General features: G+C 55.9%; 2 protein-coding genes across 2 annotated transcripts; one reads left to right on the forward strand and one right to left on the reverse strand.

The window, feature by feature from the left end:
• Positions 1–1279: 1279 nt before the first annotated feature.
• Positions 1280–6357, forward strand: SPOUT1 (SPOUT domain containing methyltransferase 1). The gene is made up of 12 exons (XM_027877758.1): positions 1280–1343; positions 1455–1497; positions 1577–1696; positions 2008–2167; positions 3005–3094; positions 3431–3480; positions 3657–3787; positions 4183–4255; positions 4613–4711; positions 5252–5354; positions 5791–5938; positions 6085–6357. The coding sequence occupies exons 1-12, from the start codon at positions 1296–1298 to the stop codon at positions 6175–6177; spliced, it is 1158 nt and encodes a 385-aa protein (XP_027733559.1). The 5' UTR covers positions 1280–1295; the 3' UTR covers positions 6178–6357.
• A 463-nt stretch (positions 6358–6820) lies between these two features.
• Positions 6821–9260, reverse strand: ENDOG (endonuclease G). Its single transcript, XM_027877759.1, has 3 exons — positions 8727–9260; positions 8174–8283; positions 6821–7555 (listed from the first exon to the last, which is right to left on the reverse strand). Exons 1-3 carry the CDS (start codon positions 9234–9236, stop codon positions 7270–7272), a joined length of 906 nt encoding a protein of 301 aa, XP_027733560.1. The 5' UTR covers positions 9237–9260; the 3' UTR covers positions 6821–7269.
• Positions 9261–10563: the final 1303 nt, after the last annotated feature.

Below are 10563 nucleotides of genomic sequence, written 5' to 3' on the forward strand. Positions count from 1 at the left end.
TGTGCACCCCCAGACTACTCTGGGCAATGTCAGGGCTTGGCAGCATCGTCCAGGGTGCAGAACCAAACCTTTAGGCCTTTGATCAGAGCACATGGATGGGCACTGTGGCCTCAGGCTGCTCCTGCTGCTGGTGCCCCCACAGCCTCCCACCCACTGGGCTGGTGGGGCAACATGAGCAGCCTCTGAGTGGGAATTCTTGCATCAGTCTTGATTTCAGCCTGGATAAGAATGTAAAACATCATCATCATCATCATCATCATCAACCACGCAGGAGTTACGTGCACCAGACTGTGCCATGAGTGTTTGTAGCAGTTAAATTATTAAAGTGGAACTACTGCAATCATGGAAGAGTCAGTGTCTCTGTACTGACTGTAGGGCTGACACAGCTCTCCTGGAGAGACCAACACCTGTGCTGTGTCCTGTGGTGGGGGCTGCTCATCCCACCCAGGCTGGCAGGGAGCAGCTCCACAGGTTTTCCATACTGGGATGCAGCTGGTGGGATTGATCCCCTGGGAGCCAATGCTGCCTGGAGCAGAGGAAGGGAGGCAAACAAACCTGCTCGCTCTGGTGGCACATGCCAGGCTCACCTGCTCGCACAGCCTGGGTGGGTGCTGCTGAAAGCCCTTTAGCACCCATTTACCTACCAAACATGGGGAGAGCTGCAACTGCTGAAACAGAGAAAGAACCGTGAGATTAGAAAGATTAATTGCAACACCCCCACATGTGGGAGCTCTTGCTCTAGGCCATGGCACAACCTGCAAGGGGCAGGGGGACCTACACATTGGCCAACACACAAGCAGTGCTTGTGAAAGAGGTACAGCTGTGGCTGCCTAAATTTTACCTACACTCCCCTAGACCCTGCCAATGGCTATAGCCAGCTTTTAATCTTCATTATTATTTTGGGAATGAAGCACAGCTCTCCAGAAAATCACAACTTAAAGAGATCCACAGATGGCGTGTGTTCCAAAAGAATAAAAGGAGAAGAAACCTCAAGGAACAGCTGCAATCCCAACCACTCAGAACGTTTCTAATCGTGAACTCGGATGTAAAACGTCACTCCCACCACTGAACGAGCGCGAAAGTGAAACTCTCACCAACCACAGAAGTTCCCACGCGCGCGGGTGGCCATCAGGTCACCCATCCGCCCGCAGAACGCGGCGGTCCCGGCTTAGCTTCGCACCCGCGCGGGGCGCTCAAGCACGACCCACGTGACACCGGGACTCCGCCTCCCGTGGGCGGTGCCGGCGCCCCCAGCCAATCACAGCGCGGGGGGCGTGGCCGGGAGCGCGGAAAAGATGGCGGACACCGAGGGCGCCGTGGGGAAGCGGCCCCGGGGAGCGCAGGTGGGGCGGGGGGACCCCGGGGACGGGGGTGTCCGGGGGACAGGGGGGACCCCGAGGATGGGGGGTGTCCCAGACAGGGCCCTGAGGGGTAACGTGCTCCGTTCCCCGCAGGTCGAGGACAGGAAGGTGGACTGGCGGCGCTGGAAGGAGGAGAGTAAGCAAGGCTGGGCACACGTGGGGGCTGCGGGAGGGTGAAGCCGGTGTTTAACGCCAGGCGCTGTTCCCCGCCCCAGGGAAAGCGGAGAAGAAGAAGTGGAAGGAGATGAAGCTGCTGAAGAAGCTGGAGAAGCAGCGGGTGCGGGAGCTGGCAGAACAGGAGGCCAAGAAGAAGGAGGAGCAGAAGGAAGACAGAGGTGATGCCGCTGCGAGCCGGTGGGGAGACCTGGGTGGCAAAAGCTGGGAGAACTGGGCTGTTAAAAGCCAGTCAGTGATAGGGAAGGTGACACTTCATAGATCCACTGTGGATCAGTCCACGTGCCCAAACAGGCACCAACAGCAAGCACCGCACGAGAGGCCCTTCCTAAGAGACAATCTGGGATTAAATGTGAGGAACAGAGGGCGTTTCCCCCTCCCACAGTAGCTGCGATGCGATGCATCAGCTGTCAGGCCGTGGCTCTGCTCCCCCAGCCGGGGTTCTCTCTCATGGCTCTCTCTGTCCCCCCAGGCCGTCACCACACGCTGAGCGTGGCCCTGCCGGGCTCCATCCTGAACAACGCGCAGTCCCCGGAGCTGCGCACGTACCTGGCGGGGCAGATCGGCCGTGCCTGCACCATCTTCGGCGTGGACGAGATCGTGGTGTTCGATGAGCAGGGAGAGGACGTGAAGTAAGTGGGACACTGAGAGAGAGCACGTTTAGATGGGACTTTAGGAAGAAATTCTTTGCTGGGAGGGTGGGAGGGCCCTGGCACAGGTTGCCCAGAGAAGCTGTGGCTGCCCCATCCCTGGAAGTGTCCAAGGCCAGGTTGGAGCAACCTGGGATAGTGGGAGGTGTCCCTGCCCCTGACAGGGGGTGGAACGAGCTTTAAGGTCCCTTCCAACCCAAACCATCCTGTGCTTCTATGGAGGGACCATTTTGTTCTGCATAAAGTGTTTCCTCTCAGCTTTCAATTCCTTCAGCCTTTTCCAAAGCTGAGGCCAGGAAGGAACCGTGTGTACCTCATGCAGGTGTTTGGACCTCCCTCAAATGCCAGGATTACAGGGACCCCTCTACCACTGGGAAAAGATTTTGACTGAACAGCCCTGGCAACCAGGATTGTTTTATCCCAGCACGAGGATGACAAAGCAGGAGGAGGTCGAGCTCTCCTGTGCTCTTAAACCTTGCTGTGAGGGACAGGACATTCCTATATCCCTTTAGAAGAATAATTCCTGTCCTTCAGCTTTTCACTTGGACCTGCCCTTGTGCTGACTGGCCAAGCCCTACAATTCTGAAACATCCAGTCAGTGGGATCCAAGTGCCAGGTTGTGCCAATACACAAAGATCACAAAACAAAACGGAGAAAGATACCTGGCTTATGGAGAGAGTTCCAAAGACGAGCAGCCCTTTCACAGGGGGTGGAGAGAAGGGCTGTGCCGCTATTTTCAGATTAAGAAGCAAAGCTTGGTCTTCTGGAGACCTGACCAACCTCAGACTGAGTCCTCAAGCTGCTTTCTTTTCCTTTCAGGAGCGTGGAGGGAGACTTTAAAGGAATTGGGAAGAAAGGCAAGGCTTGTGTGCAGCTGGCTCGGGTCCTGCAGTACTTGGAGTGCCCTCAGTAAGTCCAGCATGGTCAGACTGTCCATGAGATCCAACTGCCCTGGGTACCTCACACCAGAGGCTGTGGGAGCAGCAGGCAAATTCTGATTGCATCTCATAATTATGCAGGAACACAGGATCTAATTGTTTCACTGGTCTGGTTCAAGAGTTTACTGAAAGAGGAGCAGTGAATGCAGGACACAACCTGCACAACACCTTAGAGGTAGATCAGGGATTTGAAGAAGCTAAGCCTGCTTTTCTCTGTGCTCAGCTCCCCTCACTCGGGACAGGGTTAGAATTGAGGCTTGGATTCCATAAAAACATCTTTTCACAGTTCAGCCTTCTTTGGTAACAGGTACTTGAGGAAAACCTTTTTTCCGAAACATGAGGATCTGCAGTTTGCAGGTAACGACCCAGCTGTCCCTGTCCCTCCTGAGCTCATTCCGTGTGGGGCACACAGATCTCAGGAACTGTTCCCCACATCACCGAGCCAGTGAGGTGCTCTGGGACAGAGAGGGAGGGGGCAGGAGAGCACTTAGACTGTCCTCCTGTCAGCAGCTCTTCTCTCTGTGCTGTTCCAGGGCTCCTCAACCCCCTGGACAGCCCCCACCACATGCGGGTGGATGAGGACTCGGAATACCGGGAGGGCGTCGTGCTGGACCGGCCCTTGAAGCCAGGCAGAGGTTCTTTTGTTAACTGTGGGATGAGGAAGGTATGTCTGTTACCCACAGATCCCAAAAACAACCCCCCTTGTCTCTCTGGCAGATCTGAAGCAGGCAGGGTGGGCACTGCTGGGTTTCTGAAGGCCACAGGGGAGTGGCAGGGGGGTTAAGGCCGTTGCTCTCCTTTCCCTTATGGCTCTCCAATGTTTGTGGCTTCCCAAGCCCCTGGAAGGCCCTGCCCATTCCAGCACATTTTAGCTTTGCTGCTGCAGCTGAACCTTTCAATAAGTCTCAGACTGATGCCTAAGCCCCCGAGCCACAGGCAGAGCTCCTCGTTCCAGCTCCAGGCTGGAACAGATCCCCATTTCCTCAGAGGGTTCCCTTCCTTCCCCACCTTCCCCAGTACTTCCAGAATGCCTGACAATGATGGTGACTGTCACTGCAGGAGGTGCAGATTGACAAGCAGCTGAACCCTGGTCTGAGAGTCACCGTGCGCCTGGAGGAGCCCCAGAATCCAGGTAATCCACGGCTCCAGTGGATCTGTAAACATCAGACCTGCAGGAGCTGCTCCTTCCATATCACAGGTTTGAAGGTATCTGACAGTTCCACACCTTCCCTTCACACACAGTTTAGTAACACCCTCACCACACCTCCCTTGGTAACTGGGAAGAACCACCAGCTCTTTGACCATCAGTGAGCACCCCAAACACACCTGCACGCTTTCCAGAGCTCACAGAATTCCCAGAATCCCTTTTCACATTCTGGAAAAAGGGAGGGTCAAGCTGTACACCAACTCAGTGCCCTACCCCAGGAGAAACTGCTGGTCAGTTCTCAGCAGATGGCAGGGGTTGATCATCTCTTTGCTTCCCTTGCAGAAGCCAAAGTGCACAAAGGCACCGTGGTGTCCTCGCAGCACCCGCGCACGGTGTCGGGCCTGTACTGGGGGTACAGCGTCCGCCTGGCCTCCTGCCTCAGTGAGTACGGACAGGGATCCCTGCTCTCCCTCACTGCTCTGCCTGGGCTCGCCCACCAATTTCAGGCCTACTGGCTAAACATATTAATATCACTCTCATAGAAATCTCTCTTGTCCTAAAGGCAGCTTATACAGGCAGTTAGCAGCCTTCTGGCATCCAAATTTAGGGGCCAGTCACCCATCAGGAGTCTGCCCTGTATCTCCACTCACCATTGCTCCAAATGGCTGCACGGCAGCAGGAGATGAGCTGGTGCTCTCCTCTGTTTCCATGATAACGACATCCCACTCCTTCCCACCAGAGCTAGCAGTGACATTTGAGCTCAAGGGCCCTGAAAAATCCTCTTTCTGAGTTCTGGTTGACTGGACCTCTGTTATGAGGTTTGAGGAGGAGATGCTGCTGCTGAGAAGGGTGTGGGAGGTTCCTAGAGCAAGGGAATTATGTGGGAAAGAGGAATCAGTGGCACCAGTGGCACTAATTCACCTTGCCTAGAAGGCACACAGGGGAGGGCACTGCAGCAATAACCCCAGACTGTGCTCCCAGGTGCTGTGTTTTCCGAGTGCCCGTTCAAGGAAGGCTACGATCTCTCCATTGGGACCTCAGAGCGGGGCAGCTCCGTGGACCAGGTCACCCTCCCCTCCTTCAGGTTCGTGTCCCACCTGCTTGGCCCCTCTCAGAGCCCCCAGCGAGGCTGGTGCAGGCAGCAGAGCTGCACTGCAACCTTGGTGTCGTCCCAGGCTGGAATGCTCCTAGATCCAAGTGCAGGACTTCCCCACAGGCTTCCTCCTGTGCTCTGCTGCTCCCTTTTACACCAAGGCTCATTATTCTGGGAGCTGGGGAAGCATCCCAGGTCAAGGCTAATTCCTTTCCTGTTTCCCTGCAGTTGGTAGCAGGGACTGTCACATTGGCCAAGTGCTGTGGGGCTTTTGGTGGGGAGGCAGCTGCACTGGGCACCACCAGCAGGGGACACAGCTCCCTGCCTCAGCAGCACACAGGAAAGCAGACCCAGACACCTGAATAGAAGAAAGGAACCTGCTTCTTGCAGATTCTGCCCCCTCACCCTGTCCCTGTGCTCTCCCCAGGCACGCCCTTATCGTGTTCGGAGGCCTTGAAGGCTTGGAAGCCGGGGTTGATGTGGATCCAAACCTGGAGGTCACTGACCCAAGCGCCTTGTTTGACTTCTACCTGAACACCTGCCCTGGCCAGGGCAGCAGGACCATCCGCACAGAGGTGGGGGCTGACGGTGCAGGGTGTGCCCAGGGCAGGGCTGGGTTTCTGCCTGTGGCAGTGACACGAGTGGCTCCCCACAGTGACCCTCGGGGAGCAGCTGCTTTGCCTGGTGCTCTCACAGCAGCTCTGACCCTGCTCTGTTCCAGGAAGCGCTGCTGATCTCCCTGTCCGCGCTCAGACCCCACATCCAAGAAGCTGTGAAGACACCAGGGCCAGCTGAGGGGAAGGGAAACCACTGACCTTGGCAGGCACTGAGGACTCAGGAGGTGGCTCTTCGAACAGGGGGTGCTGGGCAGGTCACTCCGAGCGCCTGGCGGGGCTGAGGCTCAGCGTGACCAAAGCTGGCAGCGCTGCCCAGCCAGGAATTCAGCTGCTGCTGGGAGCAAGTCTGTGCCCTCCTGCCTGCATGGCCCTGGCAGCAGGCTGGGTCACAGCAACTCTGACATCTGAGGTGGGAATAAAGCAGTATGGAACCTCAGCTGCCTCAGATCCAGGTGTGACTTCATGCAGAGGAGGGGCACTCACAGTGCACAGGTCCTGCACGCTCAGTGACTCTGGAGCCACGTGGCTTTCAGACTGAAAGGAAGTCAGAGCATAATCCTTGTGCCAAGAAGCTGTTCTTGCCTCAGCCTGACTTCCCGAGCCCCCCCTTCAACTCCACGGCTTCATCCTTCCCAACAGCGGGAAGGGCTGGAGCTTCAGCTGGGCCTCGGCACTAAAACACATCAGCTTGTTACAGTTTGGCTCCATCTGTGATGCCTTAAGCTCTGCCTACAGTGAGCTCAGACAGGAAAGCAGCTGGAAAAGTTGGCTCTGTCCTCCCCTCCTCCTGCTGAGATATTCAGAGCTTTGGTGAGAGCAGATAAGAAACAACCAATACTGTGGGTGGTCAAAGCTTTACTGCTAAAACCATCTCCTGAAAGAGAACAATCACACAATCCTTCGGCCACAGGAAGGCAGGAACTCCTCCTCTCCTCCCACTGCACCCATCTTGCTTCCCCTCCTTCCCTGATAAACAGCAAAAATTAGTAACTTCCTTCTGTGCCTTAATGAGCCTCACAGAACTCCAGGGGAGCAGTGGGTTAGGACAAATTCTAGTCTACAGAGCTGCTTCAGTGTCAGGTGCCCAGGAGTCTTTGCAGGACTTCCCTGGAGACCTGCTGTGTGTCTTTTTTGTGTTTCGCTGTTACACAAAAGAGGGCAAGGGGTAGAGGGAAGCATTAATTTGATTCTTCCCACATTTAAAATTGCACAAGGAACTCTGATTCTGTGGGTCGCTGCTGTCAGTCCCTTCCTCGGGGGGGGGATACCTGGGTTTGCTTAGTCAGGGTTCAACTCTTGCTCCCAGCTGTGATGGCTTTCAAGTTACTCGTTCTCCTCAGGATGTTTGGGACAAAGAGCAGCCCCGAGGCTCTCTCGATGCTCTCGATGGGGACCAGGAACCGTTCCAGGGGGATCTTCTCATCCACGGGGCTGTTGGGCATCACATACGAGCGCAGCTCGATCTCTCCACTCTCCTTTTCCAAGATAAGCACCTTGAAGAAGTGGGTGGGGACGGCCACGTTGTTCTTCCCAATCACCTGGTACTTGACATACATCTTCCCATCGCCCTCCATCCTGCACCAACAGCAACATCCCAGGTTATCTCCCAGTCTGGTGCCACCTCCACCCCCTCAGCTCTCCAACACCCCAAGTGAGCCCCCACCCTACAGCAGCAGAGGCTTCGTGACACAGGCTGAGCTGGGCATTGGGTCTGCTCCTCCCAAGCCCTGCTGGCTCTCTGGAACAGCCTTTCCAAGCTTTTTCCTGCTGCTGAAGAGATCTCAACATGAGACAGCTGCTCTTTGGCACTAAGTGGAGATCTTTGCAAATAAAGTCGTGCCCTTAAGCAGAGTGCTAGTCCATGAAATAAAACCTGGAAGCTTTATTCTGCAGGGATGGGGTCTGCAGTCCAATCTGTTAATCTAATCATCTAGTAATTACTGAATTGTTAAGGCCTGCAAACAAAAGCAACTTAGTTATATTATAGCTTAAGAAACCCACCCTTACTCATGAAATAATCAATTGGATAGAAAATGCACAAACTATATCCTGATCCTAAGAAAGTACCTTTCCACAGAACCTCTGTGCACAGCTGGCCTCACCTACTGAGCAGGCAGGAGCACCTCATCCTGTTTTCCTTTCCCAGCACGATGCACCCTTCAGGTGCCATCCCAGCTCAGCCCTCGTGTTTACCTGGGCAGGAAGAGGGGTCCTGTGCAGACGTAGACATTCCTGTTGTGCTTTGCCAAGCTCCTGCAGTACTTCTCAAGGTTATTCCAGGCATTCTGGTTTAAGTGAGGATTCTAGAAACACAACCAGTGGTGAATTGCTGGGGTATTTCCTCACTGTTCAGAGAAACACACCTGCCTTTTCTGTTAACACATCTCTCAGTGCCCCAGGCACTTTCCAGAAGAGATCATAAAATCCTGAATCTCGACCACCACCTTTGCTTTGGGAAAGCTGCGCACGGCGAGGTCCTGGTTTGCATACCCAGGACAGGACCCATCGCTCAGCCCCCAACTTTTGCAAGTGTCTGTCCATCTGTTTAAGTGCTCTGAACGGGATCTCTCACGGCTTGAGAGGCACGTGCCAGGTGCGTTCGCAGTTGGTAAACTCAGCAGGAAACGCCTCCGGGTGACTTTGCCCCCTCTCTGCCCGGAGGGGTCAAACACAGCGGGACAAACACAAAGCCGCTCCCAGGTGGTTTCTCGCGTCTGCCCTCGGGCGGGGCAGCTCCGGACCGTACCTGCGGGGCGATGTTGCTCAGGTAGAACGTGTCCCGCATGGCCTTCTGGCTCCACTTGTGGTTGGCGGCCGCCGCCAGGTGCCCGCGGTCGAAGCCGCTGCCGCGGTAGTCGGCGTTGGTGGCGCGGTGATACTCGTGCACCGAGTCGTCCTCCTGGAAGTCGCAGGCGGAGCGGTCCGAGGCGCCGCTCAGCGTGTCGCGGTTGAGCTGCTCGATGACCCAGAGCGCGCTGCGGCTCCGCGGGTCATAGCACAGCACGTAGGACTCGCGGCTCCGCAGCTGCGCCAGCCCGGGCAGCCCGTACTTGCTGAGCTCGGGGCGCACCGAGCCCGGCGGGGCCGGCGGGCCGGCCGCGGCCGCTGCCACGGCGGGCAGCACGGGCAGCCGGGCCAGCAGCCCCTCGGCCGCCTCGCCCGGCGGATCGCGGGCATCCCGGCGGTCCCGGGGGGCCAGGGCCGCCCCCAGCCCCGCGCCCACCGCGAACGGCAGCGCCCAGCGCGCCCGCAGCATGGCCGTGCCGGTGGGGACCGCCCCCCCGGCCCTTAAAGCGGCCCGGGCTGCGCCGGGGGAGGCCGCGATGCGGCGGCGCCATCGCCGCTTTAAGGCAGCGCGCGCACGGCGCGGGGACACCGCGATCCCGGGACGGGAGCGGGAAAGGATTTACCGGGAATGGCTTTACCGGGAATGACGGCGCGGGGGGGGGGAGCGGGACACAGAACAGCGGTCAGCGAGGGGCGAGACCCGCGCTCACACCGCGGCCCAGAGCGCCCGCGGGTGTTCCTGGGGGAAAGGCACCGCTCCCGCGGTTCCTTGGGAAGGGAAAGCAAAACCACCTCGGGAAGGAGGAGATGGCTGCGGCCCCAAGGCTCGGACGGCCCGGCTCAGCCGTTCTCATAGTATGGACACCGCAGCCCGAACTCCGGTCACAGCACCGGGACAGGTTTGCACGAAGTCACCTCGTTTGGTTAAGGAAGAGTTATAGTGTTTAAAAAGAAGCATAAAGAAGGAGTTTTAGAGTGATGAAATGTTCACTACACACTGTGCTGGCAATTCTTTCCAAGCAAGGTGAAAAAAAAAGTGTTATCTGTTCCCTTCCTTGGGAAAAGGGCGTTTTAGAGGAGCGCCCTAAACAGCTAAAACAAAGACTGACATTCCTTAAGGGAAAACATTCTCTGCTTCCCCAAACACCCCAGCCCCCTAAAGGAACTTCTGGCCTTCATTCTACTCACTGCCAAAGTGTGAATAATTCTAGTCTAGGTCATACAAATCAGTCTTTTGAGTGACCACCAACAACAACTTGATCTCCAGTACCCTCTTGCTTCTACCTGATTGAGGAAGCCCCAGAGTTTGCTGAATTCCAGAGAGGTGCAGGTAGAGCACACCTGTCCCTCCCCCAGGGAAGGCTCATCTCTCTCCACATCCAGCACAGTGTCCTGTCCACATTTGCTACCCCAAAGAACTCCTGCCTCAGCAGGTCAGGATTGAAAGAAAGCAGAGGTGGAAACATCTCAAGGCTGCAGTAGTTGTTACTTGATCACACAAGAAAGGAACCACTATTTAAGTATCATCTCATCTCAACAATAAAAAATAAATCACCAAAAGCCTCTGAGGAATGAAGCCAAGGGATTAGTGAGGAGATTCAAAAGCTGGTAATTAGACTTTTTTTCCTCCCCTCAGTCTTGCTCTTAAAGAAAGGAGAAAGTGTTGGAGTAAAGAAATGAATGTCCCCAGTCACTGAAAAGTCAACTTTCAGTAGCAGGACAGGAGTGCTACCACACAAGAGGAAAAAAAGGAGGAATATAAAGCAGCTTTTTACGTGGGAACCAATCCTGTCTGG

This window comes from Empidonax traillii, unplaced genomic scaffold, assembly GCF_003031625.1.
Source record: "Empidonax traillii isolate 1590-97213 ecotype Southwest subspecies unplaced genomic scaffold, ASM303162v1 scaffold34:size3740991, whole genome shotgun sequence".
Lineage (NCBI taxonomy): Eukaryota > Metazoa > Chordata > Aves > Passeriformes > Tyrannidae > Empidonax > Empidonax traillii.